Source organism: Halichoerus grypus, chromosome 6, assembly GCF_964656455.1.
Source record: "Halichoerus grypus chromosome 6, mHalGry1.hap1.1, whole genome shotgun sequence".
Classification (NCBI taxonomy): domain Eukaryota; kingdom Metazoa; phylum Chordata; class Mammalia; order Carnivora; family Phocidae; genus Halichoerus; species Halichoerus grypus.
Genome location: NC_135717.1, coordinates 66,981,105 through 67,006,027, shown reverse-complemented (window position 1 = coordinate 67,006,027; position 24,923 = coordinate 66,981,105). Strand labels below are relative to the sequence as shown.

Sequence of the window (24,923 nt, the reverse complement as noted above, 5' to 3'; positions counted from 1 at the left end):
TGAAACTGTATTGTTGTGAAAGATGGGGGGGGGAATGAAGAGTGATTTTGGAGTGGGGATGATTTATAAAACTCTGAAAGTAGAGGTTTTATTTTTTAATTTGAATAGATTGCATTGTGCTCATTTTTTCCCCTGGCTTCCCTTTTTTTCTCCCCCCTTGGGACTTTTAATATTTTGGTGTTATATTAATCTTGGATCTGTACTGAAAATTGATAGGCATTGACCTTCTTTTTCCCCCAGGAGATTGGCTCTGAGACGACCAGAAATATTAGTTCAGCCCTTGAAAGTTTCCAACAGGAAATCATGTAAGTTTGTTAATAAAAATGCAGAGTAACCAAATCTTGCTGTTTATTTTTGACTATTAAAGCAGGTGTTTGTGGGAGAACGAGAGCTCGTAGTGCCTTGTGATAGCTTTTGGATCATCATTTCACGGCAACCAAACAAATAAGAAACTCACAATAGAATATTAAAGTGAATCTTTTGAAGAAAGGGGTGTTTGCGGTTGTTTATGATAAACCCATGACTCACACTTTAAGAAACTAACTGGCAACACTACTCTCCTTGACTTCTGAATGTAGGTGTTTTCATAAATGTAACCTCAAATGCAACTCTTTTATTTCTCCAAAGCTAGAAGGTTTGGGTAAGACACTTCTTGGTAAAATTAGGGGGGGAAAATCTACCACTTTCTTGGGCACAAAGGCAATTGAGCCTAAGAAGAGTTGTTGTTCTTCTTAACTCCTTGCTTATCCAGAAATCATAGTAACTCTGACCTTTAACTCGCCTGTTTGGAGTCGTTACAAGACGAGATTAAAACAAAGTAAGAACAGGAAAAGGATGAGGTATGATTACTGAAAAGAAGATAGTGTGGATTTGGGCGCATTCTTTTTCTCCTTCATACTCCCCTTCTCTCAGCTTCTCTTTTACTCCCCACCCCCTTACCCCTGTCAAGTCCCATCCCATAAATTTCTACTTCATCTCCTCTAAACGTTTCATGGTTCTAGGTATTTTAAGAGTGAAAAAAAGCCTTTTGTTTTCAACATAGAGATTGTACATTAAAAGGCGAAATGCACAAATAAATGGTCCTGGAATTTTACACCAACATCTGGTTTTAGTATTGTTGCATTTTTCACATCTCCTGTTATTTCTGTCAGTTTGTAGACGTGTATAGCCCAGGAATTACATTATAAGAGAGCCAAACTACAGTCGAGTATAAATCTCACAAGCAAGCAAATACTTCAAGTGGAGCACTGATTCAAAAGCCTGCTTGTTCTTGCTCCGTTAAGTCTGGGCAGAAGGAAAACACACTTGTCATGGAATGCCACATGGATTGTGACATCAGAAAGCGTACAGTTTAACCAGAAGGTTGCATCGTTTTTAAGTGTGATGAATTTTTGCTGGCAGGGGCTCTGAGGCATCCACCTGACTTGCTCCTGGAGGGATTTCTAAACTGGGGGCCTGCACACTTGGTGCATGTGGGATAAAGTGTGTGTAACTTGAAAAGGAAATCAGTGTGATTCTACTCGAATCTGAATCCATACTCCCAATTTGTTTGAGTCTTAGGCAACTTAGAAATGTCCAGTTTGATATAGTTGTGGGTTTTCATTTATTTGTTTTTATAAATGTGCTTCTTTAAACAACTACTTGGAATGGGTATATTGTCTTTCTAATAGATCTCCTCAAACTGGTTTCAGTATAAATATGTGTGAATGTCAGAGGGATTTTGTGCGTGCGCCTGCGTGCATGTGTGTAGAGCTGTTAATTGTAATGGGTGATTTTTGTCTGTTAATATGCAGAGTTTTTTTATATGATAATCTTGAATATTTGAGTCTGAGAAATATTTATTCCAAAATTACTGAAATGTCATTATCTGGATGTTTTAAGGTTTTTTGTTTTTGTTCTTTTGCTTTTTCTGCCTCTTGAAGACCATGTAGGAATGTTTACTGTTTCCCATTCACACTTCCTTCCTTTTCTTCTTTTCTATTTTTTGAAAACTAGACTTGATTCACGGAGAGATGTATTGGTGGTTCTCATATACGGATGTTCTCTATTTTTAAATAAAACCAAATTGGGTCAATATTATCCAGATCACTAGTGTATAGTAAATATGGCCTTATTCAGAGAGACAGTCTATGTCTATGAAGCTTAAATAGAAAGCTAGTACTTTTGTTGTCAAAGAATTAAAAATTCCATTTGAAGTTTTTTTTTTTTTTTTAAAGATTTTATTTATTTATTTGACAGACAGAGACACAGCGAGAGAGGGAACACAAGCAGGGGGAGTGGGAGAGGGAGCAGCAGGCTTCCCGCGGAGCAGGGAGCCCGATGCGGGGCTCGATCCCAGGACCCTGGGATCATGACCTGAGCCGAAGGCAGACGCTTAACGACTGAGCCACCCAGGCGCCCCTGAAGTTTTTTTTTAAATGTTGTCTCCTAAACCCCTGAACTGCAAAGTTATGCAAAAATTATTATACTGGTTCTGAACATTTTTAAAGTTATTTAAAAGCACTGTGTTCTGTAATCTGTGTATCTGATAGTGATTCTTTACATAACTACCCTTATAAATTGCAAAGGCCATCTAACCCAACACTTCCTGGACTTCAACATTTGGTACTTAGATTTTTAGGATAGGACATCCATATCGTGCTCTTTGCTAAATTACAGAATAACACTATGAAGAAAAACAGAAAGTTAACATAAAATCTTTTATATATATGACTTTGAATAAAAATTCATAGACTAGGTTTTAAGAAACGCTTCTAATTTAATGTAAACATTTTAAAAGAATAATTCTATCTTGTTGGTGTTTTATAAGGGTATTAAAAAATAGTCATGTTGAAAATTTTCTGTACTAAATTTTACAAGTGCGCTTAAAACCTAGGAGATAGTGTTAAACAATGAATTTAGAATAATGACTTTAGTCAGGTAATAATATGTATCAAATTAGCCAGTTAACTTTTTTCACATAATAATTGCTTGACTTACTGTGGTTTTACTCTTTGACTCAACAATCATCATAACTAAAGTTTGCATGGAGGAAAAGCTCTGGAACTCTATGGGCTCAGTCAATGTCAAGATCAAAGTCAAAAAGGATTGGAGAAGGCATTTATGTTTGTGCTAGAGCTGTAGATAAATTCAGGAGCCATAATACTGACATCTTCAGGCCTTAAAACTGGCATCTTCATGCAAAACTCTGTGGTATTCATCTTTGATGCTTGGTTATTTCCTCCCCTTAAGAATCTTGGCATATCTGGTACAGATTGAGAAAATAGGCTTCTCAAACAAAATAATTTTCCTCTTGAAATTAAACATTCCTAAAAAATATGAACTCTTAAAACTAAAGCATAAGTGAATCTTAGAAGCGTGATAGAGGGACTCATCCCCACTTCCTCCTGTTGTTTCAAAGAATAGCTTACCTAACAAAGAAATTGGCAATAGAATTCTGCGTTCCCTCCCTTTCTCCTTCATCTGATGAGAGGCTCTTACGTAATGGATTTACATTAGTAACAGAAACAGAAGAGCAGCCTAGAAGTCTGATAGGTTCTCTTTGACATGACCAACTTTTAGATTATTACATGAAAGACACAGGTTAAGTGTTTTGGAAATGAGTTAAAAGCGTATCCTATGTCTCAAGTAACATATAGGAGGAGTTTTCATGACAGCCACTTGGCAGCTTGCAATTCTTGTGTCGATATAATTTAAAGTACTCGATGATTTTTCTGCAAAAAAGCTTATTTTTTATAGTTCAGTTGCATATATAAAGCAATATGATATTACCTAACCTTATTTAAAAAGCAATATGATTTTCTTTGGTTTATTGAAATATTGTTTGTTCCCTTTCTATTGAAATTAAACTTCATAAGTTTTTTGTCTTCCTAATAATACAAACATTAATAACTTTGACTTCAATAGTATGGAACTTATTTAATTCTAGTTTTACAGTGTATTCCGCAAAGCTTCTTCTTATTCAAGTAGTGTATTTTATAGGAGAATATTCCAGTATGATTTTTATCTATGGTGCTTAGTTTCTTTTTTTAGTTCTCAAAGTATAAATACCTTAAAAGATCTCATACTGCTGACTGAATAATATTAATTTAAAATTTTTCTTTTACAAAATAGCTCTTATAGAATTTTTGTAATAAAAAAAGTCCAGAAGGTATGATTTATGTTTTTAAAGATTAGAAGGTAAAAATACAAAATATTGTATTTTAGAATCTATTTTAACCAGTTGTGGCTGCTGTTGTGTGGGTACAAAAGAAAATATTTAACTGGAGCCAGAGGTGGCCATTCAAACAGCATATAACCGAGTTCATTCAAAGACAGGCATTTTGTGGATTGAAGATCACAGTCTAGCAACAGTACAGTTTAAACACTGAGTAAACAAATGAATTCACTCTGCATGGTACCAATATTTTGGAAGGCCAAACATTTGAGAATAATATATATAACATTCCAGGTTGTTATAATACAACTTTTCAAATTGAGTAAGCTCCTTTCTCCTAGCATCTTAAACAGTATTTATTTAGTGTGTTCATATATAAAGTTAATTCAGAAATTAACAAGTAGATTGCTTATGTTTAAATTTGTATGCCTAAAACTCTGTCAAATATTTCTTAATATTGGTGGGATTTTGTGTTAACAGAAACATGGGGTTTTAAAAGATACTGAAAGTGGGTTTTTCCCCCCCCTAATATTTACTGATATTCTTTGGGAAATGCCAGAGTTCGGAGATTGTGTGGAGAAAGGTGCAGATGAACTAGGCTTGTAAATTGTATGTCTGACTGTGTCAGGAGATGGTTGAGGTGATGGCCTGTTATTGCTCACTTTTCATCTTAGTAGACTGTGTTCTTCTTACATAAATTGAAAATGTTCTTTCTAAAACACTATCAGGGTCTGTGCTGTTAGCTTTTCCATATGAAGGGTTTTAAGCCATACCCTCTCTTGCCTTTTGTCTTGGGGACCCAATGCTGTGCAGGTAAGAAAGAGTTGATTAAGGATTAAGGGTGTGGTCTATGGTCACAGGTTATTGCAGACTTGTAGGGAAGATTGCATGTGGGCAGAGGGAGGCATAAGAAAGCAGTTTCTAGGGTGGGGAATTTAACTTTGCCCCCGTAAATACGATCATACCTATTTAGACACAATTTCTCCACTTGTCAAGAGTATCTGACATTGCACGGCTCCGAGTAGCTAGCATCCAGCAGTGTAGAAAAGTTCCTCCTGTCCTGTTACGTGAAGCTCATCAAATGCTCTTCATGAGAGCTTTCCACTCCATTTTCTGAAGACATCCACAATTATTCTTTGTGACTTTGTTGTCCTCTCCTCTGTGATTTTTGTAATTTTCCCATCCTGCTCTTCAGGGCTTGAAGATGTGGAGAGTGGACTCCTGATAGGCTGGGGAGAGTCTCCCCCAGACTCTCCAGTCAGGAGAAACACACTTGGCAGGGTCAAGTGTCAGGGGAGGGGTCAAGAGGCTTGTATGCTGGGAGGTGGTGGAGAGTAGACTGGAAACTTGAAAGAAACTTACTTCATTTGACCTCTCCACCGACTTACATTTCCTAGCGTAAAGTTAGAGTAATTAAAAAGTGATTTTGGTGTGACAGTATAGCATAGTAGTTAAAAACACAAACCCTGGAGCCAGATTGTGTGGGTCCCTGTCCCAGAATGCTTCATTTCTCTGTCCCTCTGATTCCCATCTGTAAGACGGAGATAACAGTACTGGCTTCATAGAGTGGTGGGAGAATTCAGTAAGTTTATGCATTTAGTGTACACAGAACAGTGCCTTAGTTAAGAATATAGTTAAGAATCGTGCAATTATCCCAAATGTCTTCTGAGATCACCCTTTTATATGTTTTCCTCTTTGTTCAAACTTGCTAAGTGTAAGGAAGAGTGTTCTTTGCTTTTCCTACTGGCTGTCCATGAAGAATGTTGCTGGCTTGGATATATATGCATGTGGGTTATCATGCAAAAAATAACCATTCTCTTCCTACGTAAAGCATGGGGAAAATATTCTTCTGAGAACGTACACAGTGTATTCACAACCTTTTATTAGAATATGAAACATACTATACTATATGTGACATGGAGATGGTTATTTTTATTCTGGATTGACTTCGGTGTTTTAATTTTTTTCTTACGTGCGTGCGTGTGAGAGAGAGAGAGAGAGATGGCTTTTATCATCTGTTGTATGTGACACTGGTTCTTTAATCATGGTGCAGCACTCAGTCAGTCCTATTGTTCCTTCAGAAAATATACCTTCTGTTTAATAATCCACATAATGGTTGAGTGTCTGAGTTTGCAGATTGAAACATCTGAAACACTGCTTGTATTATTTCCACTAAGCCTAGTTGCTTGGCTTGGCTAATCCGTATCACATAGTTTATTGTTTGTTTTCTGATAATTTGTCTTAGATGTACATGACATTTCAGAGCTACTAAGGAATGAGTGTAAATAAATTCACAACTTGGGTGACTCACAATTTGAGTCCAAATAATAATGATTTGCTTGTCATTTTTGCGAATTATGTTCAGATAGAACCAATCCAGCTGGAGCACCCATAGGTTTTGGAAAAATAAAAAGACAGTGGTGCACACTCGCTCCTAAGTGTTTTCTTTGACTGACATTCTGTAGTTTGGAGAGAGAAGTGAGCCAAAAACTGTCCCAGTCAGTCCTATTTGTTCTACAAAGTCTCATAGAGAAAAATGTTCTACCTTGATTTGTGGTTCCATTTTGCTTCTATTAAATTGCCAGTTCTTTTTCCACCTTTAACTGAAGGTAAGTTTCCTAAGTCACACAGAACTCTTAAATTTCTTTCCTATGAGTAACAATTAGTAACAATTAGTAATTTTTAGAATTATTTTTTTAAAATACCTTTTAGCAAATAATATAGCCAGAATGAAGTAAAGAGTTCTTCCTGACTCATTTCATATGTGTAATAAGTTGATAATACTGTTAACTTTACAGGGTATTGAGATATTTTAAGGGCATTTTAAGGGTTATTTCTAAGTATGTATCCTAAGTGTTAAACAGACAGATTAGTTTACAAACAGAAATGTCCTATGAAAATAATCCCCCATTGAAGGTATTATTTTGAAAAACTTGTTTTTTCCCTTATTATTTTTCCCATTTGGGCATTTAATAAACTGAATGAAGGCTTTGTGCTTTTACTGCTTTAGTATATACATTCTTTTTAGACCAAGACTACAGTGCAGTCTAAAATGTAGTTTTTTGTGAATTCTGTTTATATGTTGACTAATAATTTTGAAATACTTAAAATACATTTTTTTCCCTTTGGCTTTTCTAAGATGAGGAAACAATTGAGTGTGGTAGGTGGATTTTTTTTTTTATCCCTCAGATGCATCTTCTTCTTACTTTAATTGTATTTTCTGCACATTTAATCTTTTCCTTTCTCATTTTCTTTGTGCTTCTCAGAGGAAATTAAAGGTACATGTATGAAAGCTTCCCTGCCATAGTCTACTAATTTTATTTAGTACACCTATGTGTGGATTCGATTGAATATAGCAAGTAGTTTATAGAAGATTATTGTATATCCAAGCTTCCATCTTGATGTTACAGTACCAAAAATCATGGTTGGACTCTGTTTGAGAACTGCACTATTTTTGCTTTGTATAGCAGAAATAAAGAAAGTGATCTGAAATAGTACATCATGTTTTTGTCTCTGTCGGTAGTCTCAGTGTTATTCGGTTATATTGACATCCTTATTTTAACATAAGGATGTCAGGTGAATCTTCTCAACTATCTGATATCAGCACATGCTGTGCTGTTAGTTCTGGAAGCATATTTATGTGAAGATAAGAGGCCTAAAGTAGTAAGTACCCACTACAATTAAATTTTTAAGATATGCATAACCCAGTTTTCACTTCACTCCAACAAATAATTAATAACACATCATTTATTTTAAAATGTTTTCATCCGTTCATTTTTCAAAAACCAAATAAAAATAGAAATAGTATGCCTTTATTCCTTCCCAACACAGAATTTCTTCCTATCCAAAGAAAGGATGTATCTTAATCTTAACCTTTCTGTCTAATCCAGTGAGCCAAAGTAATTGCTGTATTTTACATATTATCAAAGAGCCTGATTTACAAAAATAAATTTACTTTGGGGGATCAAGTGTTGTAATTTTCTTAGCTATGGAAAGTATAAAGAGTGTAGGCAGATCTTTTATAATTTTCTTGGAACTGCATCAAGGAACCTCTGAAGGAGGCTGAAACATGAATTGCATGATGTTTTAAAACATTACTTTAAGCTTAAATATAAAACACAATGTTTTATGTTTAAGAGTGGCATTGTGAGGGCTGTTCTATGCTGTGCTTTACATAATTGTTTTTAAGTAATTTATTTTTTGCATCTGTGGCTGGGCTTCTAACTGTTCTGCTTTATTTCTTGGCTTTTGTTCTGTATGCTTTTACACTCCATCCAGAAGATGCTGAATATGCTGGTAACCACAGTGGAACCTATATAGGTGAGCAATTGGTCATGGAAGAGGATTTCTTTCTTTCTGTTGCTTTCTCCAGAACCATTATATATTGTTTTACCTTAAATTAGCATATTTGCACTAGCATGCTCTGATGTTCGGTGGGGGGTAGCATGACCCTTTATGTTAAACAGGCTCAATGGGTTGGACATAAAGGAATTCATAGTGTGCTTTTGTGTTGTTGTTCAAGAAGCTTTCCAGATGCTATATTTTTGTAAATCATTATTTTTGGGTAGAAGTTGAAAAACGTTTGTGGCTAAGTCATTTTACTCAGTTAACAGTGTCTGGACTTTTCTCAATTATCTGGTTAGCTGTTAATTTGTCAAATCTTCTAAATAACTTCTTCCAACATAACTTTTTGGTTTTGTTTTCCAATGATTGATTATTCACGTTGCACCCTTCTACATAACCGTTGGCTGAACAGCCCCAAATATAATTAAGTCTGTGATTGATGTGCTCATCTGTATCGGAAGGAAACATTCCCAGTGTGGCCATGCCGAGGGATGTTATAAACAAAAGCCAAGATATCTAGAAATTGTTAAAGGCCTCAGAATTCTCTTCAGCTGCCTCCCACTTCAGACCTTTCCCACCCTTGCCCTGACCAGGTCCCTACTGTACGAGTGACAGGTCATAGTGTAGAAACACAGTTCGAGAGAGAACCTCTTCACCCTCCTTATTTTTAGATTAATATTTATGGATATGATAATATCTCTTGGTTATTGAAGAAATTTGCCAGATGTGATATTTGGTATTTAATAAATATTACCTCTACTCCTGTGAGATTGGTGGGATTTTTTTCCACTTTACAGAAAGGAAACTGAGCTTCAGAAAATTGACAGGAATTATCTCCGAACCTACAGGTAGTGAATGGTGCCTCCCGGCCCCACATTCACATCTGTGCAGGTATAATGCCTATACTTTATCTTTGACAGTATGCTGTCCTTTCGTTTTGCATTCTGCAAAACAAACTCCATGCAGAAATCTAGAGTATTCCAGTTTTTAGGCTAGAAAAACTGTAATTGGATGGTCAAGGAGAGGTTAAAATTTCATTAATTCTTTACTCATTTCAGAACAGTACAGTGTGCCAGATACTCTGTATATCAATTAACACCTCTCCTTATACCCTCAGAAACTTTTAATGGCTTCAAGGAGCAAGTGTTTCTTCTCCTGAGTCTGTGGTCACCTGAGTGGTTCTTCTGGTCTGTGTCAGCTTGGTGGACCTTTGCACTCTGGTGGTTGGGCTGGGCTCTGGTTGGTCTGAGGGGTGGGATGCTCACCTGGGTAAAATTGTTTCTCTTTCCTATAGTTGTTCATACTCCAGTAAGCTAGCCCATAATGCATCCCAGGGTTCCAGAGAGCAACAGAAAAAACAATCTCCAGTATGTTAGTGCTGGTGAAGCCTCTGCTCACGTCACATCCATTAATGTCTTGGCCAAAACCAGTCTCATGGCCAAGCCAGCGTCTGTGTGCGAGGCGACTGCCCAAGAGCTTGGATTCAGGGAGTTGTGAACAGATGCACAGACTTTACTACAAGCTTCTACCTCTCTCCAAAATAGAGAGATACCTTACTCTCCCTGACTTTCAGGGCATATACTCAGTCAGTTAGATGGCAAGTGTATATCCGCTGAGTGAATAACTGTGGCATAAAGCAGGATCTGATAAGAGTCACATAAAATGCTATGATTCAGGGGTTCAGGGGATGGCCTTCCAGCCTGAGGCAGTGAAGGATCCAGTCTCACAAGGAACGACATTAGAACCAGGCACCAAGGGTTAGGTGGAATTAGAATTAAGCAGCAGGGGATGAAGGTAGAACCAGTAACATGGAGAGAGGTGACTGTTGCAGAGCATGAGGCATATTTGAGTTTGGATGAGGTGATGGGTGTGTTCTTTTTTACTTTCTCTGTTGCGCTCTGGAACCCTGAGACCACAATATGGGCTGGCTTCCTGGAGGGTGAAAAACTACAGGAAAATGAGTTCTGGATGAAATGCCATTGGATCTGGCAAGAACTCCATTGTTATCTGGAGTCAGTGATAACTCTGAGAAACAGCTTTTCTGGAAGCCAAATTGCAAGGTGTTAAAGAGTAAGTGGACAGGGAAAGAAAGATAGCAGTTGAGTTCAAGGCCATTTTTATAGTTGGGAGTAGAAATATTTTAGTGGGAGAGGAAAATTGGATCAATTCTATGGACAGAGTTGGTGGATCTAATGATAAAGGATTAAAATATCTTCATGAATTTTTGGGGGGGGCGAGGGGCAGAGGGAGAGGAAGAGAGAGAATCTTAAGCAGGCTCCATGCCTAGCCTCAGAGCCTAACATGGGGCTCGATCTTACGACCCTGAGATCATGACCTGAGCTGAAATCAAGAATCAGATGCTTAACCAACTGGAGCCATCCAGGTGCCCCAAGGATTGAAAGTCATGAAATCAGAAGTAATTGGTTGAACAAGCCCCAAAGCAGACTAGATTGGGTGGAATTGAGACTACAGGAGTGCCTTAAAGAATTTGGGATTAGCAGGTGAGATTAAACATGCAGTTACCCCATGACCTGTAATAATTTTTTAGAAAAGGCAGAGGGCTTTGTGCTTCCAGGACACCATACTGTAACACCCCATTACAGAGGAAAAGAGGGTACCATCTAGGTAAAATGGGAATATCATGAATCATATAATGATTCATATCCAACCTGGTGGCACACAAACAAGCTTCAGGCCATGTTTGGACAAAAGATATATATTTTTGTTAGTACCACAAAGTTGGGAAATTTTAGGTAAAAATTTCTGACTCCTTTGACAAAACAAAAGACTTGGCTAAACGAGGCCTTCGTTTCCCAATGTTAATAATTAGCTGGACTTGAGTTACAACTGACTCTGTCAATGGCACCCAAGGTCTCTGGTTCCACACAGTTTCCACCCCTCATCATCTTGCCGGTGCTGAGGCGGGATGTGGGTAGACATTGTCCTAACAGCTGTGTTGGTGTTTGTATTATACAGGGAAGTATTTCTTGGTCTCCATGTTCTCCAACGTGGGGAAATAAAAGTGGCCAAAGAGTATTTCAGACAAATGGGACACCCTGTTTCTTTGAGGACTGATTTTCGTGCAAAATATATTTGTGTAAGGCAATTGACAAGATTGTTCTACCTGTCTGGCTTCCGTAGGCTTTTGAATTTGCAAACCCTGCGTACAGATTCTAGCCATCCACTCTATTCAACTTCCGCTCTTAGAGAAGATTATCTTTCCCTGTGGCAAAGGGGAAAAACATGGTTAGTGTGTTTTAATGGATGTGCATCATGTTAAATCTTTCATTCTGGCCTAAATGTTTATCCTGACACATGTAGCAAGAGACTGCCGTAGGTTCACAGACCTCGAAGTTCATTTAGCTAGGAGTTAAGAGGGTTAAGGGAGTCTAGCAAGGTGCCTGAGAAGAGAAGCATATAACAAAAGACTTTGTTTTAAAAAAGAATATGAAAATATAGGTTTCATAAACTAAGCATGATTCCGGTAAGTTTCTTTTTTTAAAGAAACACTTCAAACTAATGACCACAGATTTGAAACTTTATCTTTTACAGGATAAACAAGTTTGATCATACTCTCTGGTTATTTTATATATAATTTAAATTATATGATTATTTTTATACTATTATTACTTTGTTACAGATACGTTGAACAAATTGAATGTTATGTGGAATTCTGTTTTTCCTCAAAAAGCCAAATCCTCAAAATCCTTCTAGATCTTGTGGATTTTTTTATTATTATTATTATTATTATTATTATTTTCAGTTAGCCAACATATTATTAGTTTTTGATGTAGTGTTCAACGACTCATTAGTTGCATATAACATCCAGTGGATTTATTATTTTTTATTGTTTCTTTTTTTTTAAGTTTTTATTTACATTCCAGCTAGTTAACGTACAATGTAATGATAGTTTCAGGTGTACAATATGGGGATTCAACACTTACATATATCACCCGGTGCTCATCACAAGTGCCCTCCTTAGTCCCTATCACCTATTTCACCCATCCCCCCACCACCTCCCCTCTGATAACTATCAGTGTGTTCTCTGGAGTTAAGAGTGGATTTTTAAAAGAGGTCTCATAAGTAATATGCTAACATAAATGACAGACTTTTATGGTGGAAGTATTATTTGGTAAACACCTTAAAACATACTGTGAGTATAATGCTATGACTTTTTCTCGGTTTTTCTCCATTTTTTTCCCCCTCAACTAATTATATCTTTGCCTTTTTTTTCTATCAAGTTCTTTATCTGTCTCTTGTTAGTTTGATGAGCTCTTTCTGTGCAATGAATATTAGCCCTCTCTCTGTTGGGCACATTTTTTTTGATCTTTTGGTTGGGTTTTACCTTTTTCTATTCCAAGATTCACAGCATGTAGATATTTCATTGCCAGATCCGTGAATTGTTTCCTTTGTCTTCTGAGTTTTCTTTCGTATTCCCCACACTAAAATTTTTAAAAAGAATTCTAATTTTTAATTTTTTAAAAAAGATTTTATTTGAGAGAGAGCGAAAGTGAGATCACAGAGGGAGAGGGAGAAGCAGGCTCCCCCCTGAGCAGAAAGCCTGATGTGGGGCTCGATCCCAGGACCCTGGGATCATGAGCTGAGCCGAAGGCAGATGCTTAACCAACTGAGCACCCAGGCGCCCCTAATATTTTTTTTAATTAAAATAACATATGCATTAGGTTAAGCCTATGAAATTGCTTCATAGTCCTGTTTTGTAGGTCAGAAAACAACAGAATGTCAGCAGTTTCCTATGGCTTTATTTAATAAATTGTTTGAAAAGTCACAGTATTTGCAAGTCTTACAACCCCAAACAAGTGTACCTTTCCCTTTTCCAGTCCCACCTTTTCCCTCAAGAGACCACCACTTTAGCTCTGGTTAGCTGTTTCTTCTGGTATGTACAGAATATAACTGTCTTATAATGATATTTCTGGATTTTTTTCTAATATTTACTGAATGCCTATTATGTTCTAGACTGCTGTAGACACTAGAGTTTCAACAAAGATCAAAACAAATACCCTTTCATAGAGCTTCCATATTGGGGGTACGTTTGGGACCAACAACTAAATAAATTATAAAAGATCTTAGGTGGTAATAAGTGCTATGAAGTAAAGTAAAACAGGAATGGGTGATGGAGGAGCTGGGAAAATGGGACATCAAATTTCTATAAGGTGGTTAAGGAAGGCCTCTTTGAAGTGGTTGTGTTTGAGCAAAAACCTGAAAAGGAGTCTCGTGGGGAATGAGAATTCCAAGGAATGGGACAAGCATGTGCAAAGGCCCTAAGACAGGACCCTGATGCCTCTGAGGATCAGTAGGGAGACCAGTGTGAAGAAGGGAGGAACTGATACGACTTGAGGGTTGGCAGCGTAACAGAATGGTTGTAGAGAGGAAGGGGATGGAGGGAGTTTCTTGGCTCTTACTATGTGTGAGATTTGAAATCATTGAAGGGTTCTGAGCAGAGCAATGACTTGACTGATGTATGTTTAAGGAGCACTTGGCTGGTCTGTTGAGAAGGGACTGTAAGGGAGCAAGGGCAGAAACAAGGAGCTATGTGGAAATCCAGGCAAGAAATGATTGTGGCTTGAAAGAAAACATTCTCAGTGGAGGTAGTAATAAGACTTGAGATGCTGAATACATTTTAAAGGTGAGACTGACAAGATTTTGAGACAAGTTGGAGGATCAAGGATGAGAGCACCATTTTTGGATTTAGTAACTGCAAGGGTGGAGTCACCATTTCCAGAGATGGAAGAGACCATGGAGTAGAAGTTTGGGGTGGGGAAAGATCAGGGGATCCTGGTCGGGATATACTGAGTTTATAGTACTCATATACAGGTGTTAAATAGGCAACTGGGTAGGCAGCTTTGAGTTCAGGCAGTTGATTTAGAAGTTGTCAGAGTTAGATCAAATTTAAAGGTACAAAGCTGGATAAGATCATTGGGGGTGGGTGTAGATTTGGGCAAGAAAAGAACCCAAAGTGAAGTAGAAGGAAATCCAGGGGTGTGATTCTTCTAGGAGCCAATAAAAGTTTTAGGAAGGGAAAGAGTGATCAAACAAGATGAGGAAAGAGAAGCGACCTTTGATTTAGCAATGTGGAAGTTACCAGCAACCTTGATACACAGTTGGTAGCTTGGTTGGTTGAAAAGCATTTGACAAAATCCACCCTTTGGTGATAAAAACTTAACCTAAGAATAGAAGGGAATTTCCTCAACCTGGTAAAGGGCATCTACTAAAACCCGAGAGCTAACAGCGTACTTAATCGTGGAAGACTGAGAACTTTCTCCTTAAGATCAGAAACTAACAAGGATGTGCATTCTTGTCACTTAATTTACCGTAGTACTAGAGGTGCAAGCCAGAGCAATGGGGCGAGGGAAAGAAATAGAAGTCTCCAGATTGGAAAGAAAGTAGTGAAACCATCTCTATTTGAAGATTACTTTATCTTGTATATAGAAGATCCTTTTTCTGCATCATTTGAAATGATCATGTGGCTTTTTTCCTCATTCTACTAATGTGGCATATAACATTGATTGATTTTTATATGTTGACCCAACCTTGTATTCCTAAGACAAATCCCACTTGCTCATGGTGTATAATCCTTTATATCCTTTATATGTGTTGCTGAATTTGGGTTGCTAGTATTCTGAGGAATAGGGATACTGGTCTTTAGATTTCCTTTTTCTAGTGATATCTTTGCCTGATTTTGGTATCAGACTAATACTGGCCTCATATGATAGGGTGGGAAGTGTTCCCTACTCTTTTGAAAGCGTTTGTAAACTTTGTTTGATTGTGTTAATTGTTCTCTAAACTTTTGCTAGAATTCACCAGTGAAGCCATCTCATCCTAAGCTTTTCTTTGTGGAAAGTTTTTTGACTACTAACTCAATCTCTTTACTTATTAAAGGTTTGTTCAGATTTTCAGTTTTAGTAGTAAATCTCTAGTAATTTGTCTATTTCATTTAGATTATCCAGTTTGCTGGCATCCAGCTGTTCATATAGTCTCTTATAATCTTTTTATTTCTTCTTGGTAACAGTGTCCCCTCTTTCATTCCTAAATTTAATAATTGGGGTCTTCTCTTTTTTTTATTGGTCCGTGTATGTTAAAGGTTTGTCAGTTTTGTTGATCCTTTCAAAGAATAAAAAATTGGTTTTTATTCATTTTCTCTCTTCTAAAAGGTATTAAAATGTTACAGTTTATTTCTACACTAACTAGGAAATGCTAGTTTATTCTAAGATTTTAACATTTCCCTTCTAATCCTCTGTATTACTCAGGCAGCTATGTACTCACACATACACACACACACAACACAGAGAGTGCAAGGAGTTGGTTCACATGATTGTGGAGCCTTGGTAAGTCAAACTCTGCAGGAGAGGCCAGCAGGCTGGAGACCCAGGGATGAGTTGTAGTTTGAGTTCAAAGGCCATCTGCTGGCAGAATCCCTTCTTTTTCAGGGGAGATTAATTTTTTTTCCCCCAACGGATTAGATGAGGCCCACCCACATTCTAGAGGGTAATCTGCTTTATTCAAAGTTCACTGATGTAAAGGTTAATCTCATCCAAAAAACACCTTTACAGAAACATCTAGAGTAATGTTTGGCCAAATATCTGAGCACTATGGCCCAGTCAAGCCGACACATAAAATTAACAGTCACATTCTCCTACTCTAAATATGTCTGGGGTAATTACTGCATTGAAGAAATATTTACTCTTGGGAGATTTGATAATGTCTTTCACATCAATTGCTTCTCTTACAAAAAGAAGTCATTTAAACAGTACAAGTCAACAAAAATGGTTTTGTAACATTTTAGTCACTTAACTGCATATCATACAAATACCCATAGTGTCCTGGGATACATCAAATTCCAATAGATACCACTATTTTTACAGATACATTGTAGTGCCACTGATTTTAAAGAATATCCACATACACAGGATAGGTCTGTATCTATCCTCGGCACATGGCACCCTATCCAGTTCTAGGAAAGCTCTGGAAAATAGGGAGTTTCCAGAAATTTAGCCTTCTCATGAGGGCTTTCCCAAGGACTGTTACGAAGAATTTCTGAGACTCTGGCTTATTTTAGAACCTTACTCTTGCCGCTCATCCACCTTCACATTATGTATTTCCTGAGCCCGCAGAAGGAGAGGAAAAGGGGAAGTGATCTACCCTGCAGGCACAGTACCCTTGAACCAAAAAAAAAAAAAAATGGGGCTGCCCAGGGTCTACTAGTAGATTGACAACTGGTATTGATCTACATCAGACCAGTAGCTCAGTGAATACATTTGATGATTTTCACTTTCTTTGATGTGCATAAAATCAAGCACGAAACAGCATATATAAGTAGCCCTTAACCTCATGACCATTAGATTTTTGAGAACCCATGTCAAAATGATCTAATTTGACTCTTTCAAAAGAAGTAACATTATAATATTCCAAGAATTTTTTTTTAGAAAAAAACAAGACTCTTTTTTTTTTTTTAAAGACTATCACTGATATGAATGTACACTGGTATGATTCTTACTGATGTGTAGCATGCTGCATTTCTCAGGGGTCTGTTCATCAATAAAAGAGATTGGGTTGTTATTATTGGAAGGAAGGAAAAAGCTCACCAAGTGGGCAGTGTAAGTTGTGTTAATTACATACAATTTTATGACAATAATATGAAGATAAATTGATAGTATGCTGTAAATACGAGGTGTAAAAACTGGACCTTTTAAATTTGAATCCCTGTAAGTCAAGGGCTGCCTATCTATATAAAGATTATCAAACCATTTATATTTATATAAATATATAAATTAGTGGGAATAATTCATTTCCTCCTATGAGCTCTTGAAAATTTCATTTAGCTTTGGTGGATGGTGTGCGAGTTTGTGGCGTGCACGTGCGTGCACGTTGGCTTCTGTGCGGCAGTTGTTTCTCAGTAGTAGGATAGCCAGCTTTGGAGATTCAATCCTTTTTCCTCATGCAGTACAAAATAGTTTATATGAAGAATTAGTTTTCTTTTTTACGTTGGTAAGAATTACAGAATGTTTTTCCTCTGGTTAATTCATTATCGCAATCTTGTTATAACCAATTAACAAAGCCCTGCTTATCAGGCATCTGTATTCAAACATAATGTCTTGCAAATGGTTTCCCGAAAACTCACCAATTTCTCCACTTCTGCCCTTCTTGGAGTACTTCATGCATTCTTTTAAAACAAGATCAGTTTTGGGACTTATGTAAAGACTTTGCTTTCTATTTAACTGAAGTGTTTACCATAAAGTTCAGTATAAACAAAACTGTCCATATGCTGTTCTTTCAAATGTTATTATTTACCTATCTCCACTTCTGTGGGTTTTTTTCCTAATCTTTTTTCTTCTTTCTGTGTGTAAGCACCATTGATTTTCAACAAGTTACACTATTTTATAAATCTAGTAAAAATTCCCATTTGCTCTATTATTGAGCCATTTTATTAAAGAATGTTTTGTAGGTAAGTACAGATATGTCAAAATAAACTGCCTTAATATTCTTCCAAAAAGTAAAATTTATACAAAGAGAACATTTAGAAGCATTCTTTTAAAAATGGTACAGGTTCTTTCTTGAACAAGAACTCTGCATAATCTCAACATGTCTGGAATACTACTTGGAAATATTTTCTCTGACAGAAAGAAACCATTCCTGCTTGGAGAATTTTTGGTTGCATAGACTCAACTTAAGAAAATATATTAAAATTTTAAAATCCAATTTTCCCCTCTTTTTAGAACTATATTTTTATATTTAATTTTATGTGTGCATACTGTATTTTCTCATAATTTTGAAAGTGTAAGTAAAAACTAATTTCTTTATTAGCTGACTGGCAGAAAATTAAGTTCTCATATGGTTTCTCCTTTTTTATGGTAATCCTGTGCTGTGCTTTAAAAAGAAATTGTCAGTGGTATCCGGAAAACTTTTTAAGACCTAAGTAGTTTTTTTCTCGGAAATTGCAAATTGATATCTTATATTAGCTTCCATGATTTCACTAGGCACTTCGAGTTTCTATTTTTATCTTTAGCTTGAGATGAGCTGAATGATTAAAGGGTATTTATGGCATTTGAACATTTCTTTAAGTTTTTTTGAGAGCAACTGGAAACCTGTAACATTCCAGAGATGAATTTTATATTTGTTTGTTCAAAAGCTTGTTCCACTTTATACACAAAATTAGCATATGTAAAGTTGGTTAATGTAATCCGCGGTAATGTTCCTACGTCTGTGATGATTTTTTTCCCCCTGACAGTGTTTTAGAAGATGAATACAAGAAGCTGACTAACCCAGCTTCTTCAGATCTCCGTTACTTTTATAGTTTTATATTGGCGTTTCTTTTCAGTTTAAACGTCCTCCCCAGATTTTTGTCTGCTTGTTTGGTCTTAATTATCCTCAATTGTCTTTGGGACAGTTTTATGATTGGTGTCCTATGGAAGCATCATTTCAATAATAATTTTGTCTTAGGACCATGTTTACATAGTTTTTACATGTCAGTTATGACATATCATTACAGCAACATTGGCATTATATTAAAAATGTTTATTTTAATGGAAATTTTCAATGTTTTGTTGGCAGGAGCCTAACACTGTATAATAATTTCCAGCTGCTTAGTTTTTATTAATGTCCACATAAGTTTTTTAATCTTCTTAAAAAGTTCATTTACGTTTAAAATATTTTCTTCCTTGTAATAAGGTACCTATTGAACTATTAAATATGAGCTTTGTCAAATTAATCCAGCATTTTAAGATGCAAAAAATGATTTTCACACGTTTGGTAGTTCTCCTAAGTTAAGGAAAAAAGAAAGAGAATCCACATTTTCATGTATTTGAGAGAAAAAAGAATTGAAATGTTTATTTTTATCTCCTTTTAAGAAAGTAAACAGTTTTCTTGATTGTGTTGGTATCAAATAAATGTATTTCTCTAAAAATTTGGAACTTTAGAGAGGATCCTTCCATAAAACTCTTAACTTTTGAGGTGGCTACGATCAATATTGCTATTTTATGATTCAAACAATTTCACTGAGATGCTTCTTTTCCCATTCTACAAACATCTATAAAACTTAAACCTTAAAAGCTCCTTATTATTAAAAACATTGAGAATATATAATATCTGATGTTTTTAGACCAAATTGGTTACATAAAAGAAATGTAACCAAAGATTGAAACTGTCCCACTTGAAAATTGTGGGTGGTAACATAGTCGTATTTATTTTCTTTGAATTAACAGAAAGGCAGATGTCACTTCACTTGCTCACGTGTGATTTCTGGGGCTGTGTTAGTATTGGTGATGACTCTGTTGGAGGGCCTTTCATGTTAATGGACATGTTTGGTCATAAAATGATCATGTGTTTTTTTATAAAATGCCATCTTAAATGTCTTAAAGTTTTATGAAAAAGTAAGACTATTAAATGATAAATATTTACATTGTAAATTTACACTAAAGTTACTTATTTATGGGAGCCAATGAATATAATAACATTATGATTTTTAAAAAAAGATTTTAATATTTTAATTTATTGGCTATTTCTAACTCTTATGAATATAAAAATGTAGTCTTTTACCATAATTATTTCAAAATATAGAAGACTAGACCCTGCCTCTGAGACATAGTCACATGTATTTTGTATTATGTGTTAATATGACAGCTGTCTGTAGTGGATTTCATTTGTTTGGTTCATATATTATGAACTCTGTGTTTTGTGGGCTTTTTTTGCTTCAAATTTTAAAATTATGTAACATTACGGAAAGTTTGAAAAATAGAATAACAATTGCCCACATCCCTCTCTCCCTAACACAACCATTGTCTGTTTTCATGCATTTTCTTCCACAATTTTGTATCCATACCAACTTCTCTATTAGTAAAAAAGTAAAACTAGTAAGTATGACTATTCTGTCCAGTTTTTTTTCAATAATCAAATGTATTTTATGGTGCTGTGTAGTTTTAGAATTATAAATTTAATAGCTTCAATCTCATTTCTTTGAAAAAGTATTGCATCATTCCCATACTTATGTATATTTTGGATACTGCAGGTTTTTTTTGTTTTTTTTTTTGCTGTTAAAAATATCACTAACATTTGAAATTATAGCATAGATAGGTTTAATACTTACCTACAGTGTGAAGCTTATTTTAATAACAACTGACTCTTAATTTACATGTTTAGGCATTAAACTTTATACTCTTTGGATGAATGGTGTTGTATAAATAAAATGTAGTCAGGTAGCTTTGTAAATGACCAAGTCACAACTTCCTGAGTTTAATTTTTTTTATTAAGTAAAAAAAAGTGAAATAGAAATAGATATGTCAGTGTCAAATTAGAGAACTTGCTAAAAATCTTAGTTTCTAGTCATGAGGCTGTGTTGTAAAACCCCTTAAATTGTAAGTATTTGGGAATATTTCTGTGTCCCCTAGTAGACTGGGAGCTTTTGGAGGACAGAGACACCATTGTATATATTTTTATATTTTACACATCATCTTGAATACAGAGGAGTATCAAAATGTATTTAATTATATCTGAAAAAAATGTCTCCAACAGAAAAGAGCTTATAATTGTTAAAGTCTAAAATGAACTGCTGGTCCTTCATTTTTTCCCGTTTACTTATTGCATAAAGTAACAGAAGGCTCATCACTTTTTCTATTATACATCTATATATTTGGAGTAACATTTCAAACTTGCTTCTTTCTTTCATCATGTAGTATTTCAACCACAGCCTTGGTAATCTTGTTTTTTGTTTTGTTTTGTTTCAGATTTTTATTTAAATTCCAGTTAGTTAACATATAGTGCAATATTAGTTTCAGGTGTAGAATTTAGTGATTCATCACTTATATATATAACACCTGGTGCTCATCACAAGTGCCCTCCTTAATACCCACCCCCCACCCACCTACCTTCCATTAATACTCAGTTTGTTCTCTATCCTTAAGAGTCTGTTTTATGGTTTGCCTCTCTTCCCACCCCCCCGCCGCCGCCATGTTCATCTGTTTCGTTTCTTAAATTCCACATATGAGTGAAATCATACGGTATTTGTCTTTCTCTGACTGACTGATTTAACTAAAAGAAGAGCCACTTAAACCCATGTAGTATTCTGCCTACCTCCTTGGGCTGCTGTGCGAAGTAAATGAATTAATCCACATAAAATCTTCAAGGGGTGTCTGTTATCTAGTAAGTTCTCAATCCATATCAACTACCACCATCATGACTTCTATTGTTTTGGTATTGATATCATCAATAAGAATTCTCTAAACTCAGACCAAGAATCACCTTTTTGGGTTTTTCTTTTCTTTTTTCTTTTTCTTTCTTTTTTTTTTTGGTCATGACATAATAATAAGCCATCTGGTACTTTAGTACAAAGTATGTATCAACATAAAGGAGTGAAAGGATTGTTCAGTAAGTATTTTGGGGACCATTGGTTAATTACTTAGAAAAATATAAAGTTACAGCCTCACCTCACAAGCTTGATCTCATGATTACAGCTGAGTAATTCCAGATGGGATAAAAAAAACTAAGTGTAAAGCCATGCAACCCATTTTTTTTTTTTAACTTAAGAAAATATAGGTGAGTATTTATCAGACCCAAGGATAGGAAAGTCCTAAAAACAGTGGAAGAAATCAGAAAAGAAACTCACAGACTCAACTACATAAACATTTTAAATTTCTTCAAAATGGAAAATTGAAAATCTTAAGTGTTTGCAGTAAATTAGGGTCAAGGGCTGTGACTTAAAAAATACATGTATGTATATATATTTATGAAGACCCTAATGAGAAAGTGGTCAAAATAATTAACCAACAATTTACAAAGGAAATAAGAAATGCAAATGGGTGTGAAACTTGAAAAAAAGTCAACTCCTGTAACAGTGAAGATGAAATAACATATAATTTGTTCACTTGTCAAATCACTGAAGATTTCAAAGCAATTAGAAGTCTCTTTATGAGAGGCTGGTGTGATATATGGGTAATTGTACTTCCTGCTGGCGGAAATGTACACTGGCATTCACTGATCTGAGAAGCATTTGGACAAGATCTATCTAGCTTCTGGCAGTGTATCCTAATGAAATAATCCATGAGATGGAATAAAGGGAATGTTGAGGATGTTTATTGCAATCTTCTTGAAATAAGGAGCACAAACTAAGCAACTTAAGTGTTTCCCTCTATAGTAGAAAATACTTCAAACAAAGCTTTGCAATTATATGCTCAGTTAATAAGTGATCACAAATGATTTCTACTGGAAAATATGAGATAAGAAGTGTCTCCTTGCAATCAGGTCATGCAGCTGCAGTCTTACTATAGAGTCACTTTCCTATTGTAGTAAAGTAAATGTGTCGTTCCTTTAAAACACACAAATCTCTAACAGCTGTGGGTAAGCTCACTGGAAAAACCCTGTCCATAAAAATGTTGAGCCAATTATAAATTACAAAGATGTGAAATATAAGGAAAAATATATTTTGTGTAAAACTGTCCCTTACTCCAGATTCCTCGTTACCGTTCCTTTTCCCTTCTTTTAAAGCCAGCTCTTGGTAAGACGTGTACATTGAAAATGAATGGGGATTCAGTAGGTTCTGGGTTATTTATTCACATTTACCTGAACGAACCCTTTGCTTACGCTCAGTGTAAGCATACAGTTTTAAATCTTCCTTTTAATAAGAGAACCACATAAAAGCTGAAGGGAAGAAATCGCCTCTTGCAGACACAGAGTTAAGTCTCCTTTAAGCTTAGACTTACCAAGGTGTGTGCTGACACATAGCTCATTATGTGACCCAGGTTTGAAAATCAGAGCCTTGAACGGCACACCAAATGAGCTATCATCCCAGACTTCCCGTGGAGGACAGCCTGTTTTGTTGTTTTGGTTTGAGAAACCATCACAAGCAAGTACTCTGAATTTTTTGCCTTTTGTCATATCCTCTGTTCTGGCTTTATTGGTTCCTCTGGGTTGAGGATTTTTTTTTTTTATCCTGTGTACTTATGTGTATGGAGTGCTATAAATATGGAAAGTAAACAGGATCTGTGGATCAGGAGAGTATGTGGTCATGATAAGTAAGAAGACAAAAGGAAGGAGGCTCTTTAAATTTAAATATGGTACCAGAAATAACATATATCCTTAGAGTATCTGGGGAGAAAAAAAAGTGAAAGGATAGTGCATACTAAATTTTTCTGTTGTGATTCGTTAAAATGCTTTACTACTTTAATAGGTAGTTTTAATATTTAACGTTTAAATCTGGCTGTAATTTTAATATTCTTTATATTTAAATATTGTTCTTTTATAACAGCCATTTAAACACTTATGAATAAGCCCCTTATTTTTCCCTTTCTTGCGAGACTGTATGCTGAGGGAATACAAGGAGGTATATATTCCTGCCTTCCAGGTACTTTCAGTTAGTTGGAGACATAATCAAGTACTAATCTATAGCTAATTGTAGGTATTGACCATATGCCAGGTACTGGGCCAGATGCTTTATGTGAATTGTTTGTTTAATCCTTAACAACCCCGTAAGGTAGATACTCTTATCCTCATTTTAAAGTTGAGAAATGAGCCTTAGAGAAGTTTATAAAAAGTTGGCGAAATCATACAGCTGGTGTCAGAATCTAGATGCTAACCCAGACCTGGCCACCTCTGGTCCTCAAAATTTTTTTTAAGATTTTATTTATTTTAGAGAGCAAGCGCATGAGGGGGAGCAGGAGCAGAGGGAGGGGGAAAGAATCTCAAGCAGACTCGTCGCTGAGCGCAGAGCCTGACGCAGGGCCGGATCCCGCGACCCTCAGATCAGACCTGAGTCAAAACCCAGAGCTGGATGCTTAACCGACTGAGCCACCCAGGCGCCTCTGATCCTCGATTTTTTTTTTTTTTAAGATTTTATTTATTTACTTATTTATTTGAGAGAGAGAGAGAAACAGCATGAGAGGGGAGAGGGTCAGAGGGAGAAGAGGCTCCCCGCTGAGCAGGGAGCCTGATGCAGGGCTCGATCCCAGGATTCCGGGACCATGACCTGAGCCGAAGGCAGTCGCTTAACGAACTGAGCCACCCAGGCGCCCTGGTCCTCAATTTTTAACACTTAGTATTGCTGCTCTAATAGACGTGGTGTGGTGATCGGCCATTTTTCCTTAGTTTTGTAAGTGAGCATATTGGGTCAGGACACTTAAGCTTCACAGCCTGTGGGAATTCTAGTTGCTCAGTCATTGCCACCTGGAATAGTGACGTGAATGAGATCAGGACCGTGTCACGGTGCATGGGCAGGTGTGTGACATCTGTGCCATCCATGTGGCCGGGGAGCAAGGATGTCGCGGGCCAGGAGGGTCTGCAGAGTTCCTTCCAGGTCTGTGCCTTTGTGTATGCCATGTTTTGTCGTTAGGCCTGCCTCTTAGAATTTTCTCTTGTGAAAATACCAAATGTGCCCTGCTTTCTTTGTTGAAATTTACAGTAAGATAATGAAAGAGAGGTGAAG

The 24,923-nt window shown here is 36.2% G+C and overlaps 1 protein-coding gene across 3 annotated transcripts in view; it reads left to right on the top strand.

Annotated features, from left to right (window-relative positions):
• The window catches only part of MPP7 (MAGUK p55 scaffold protein 7), a 299,029-nt gene that overhangs the window by 215,088 nt on the left and 59,018 nt on the right, over positions 1 to 24,923 (top strand). For all 3 annotated transcript variants that reach the window (XM_078075305.1, XM_078075306.1, XM_078075304.1), the window contains exon 11: positions 241 to 305. In XM_078075305.1, the coding sequence (XP_077931431.1) occupies positions 241 to 305 (65 nt within the window). The remainder of the gene's footprint in view (positions 1 to 240; positions 306 to 24,923) is intronic.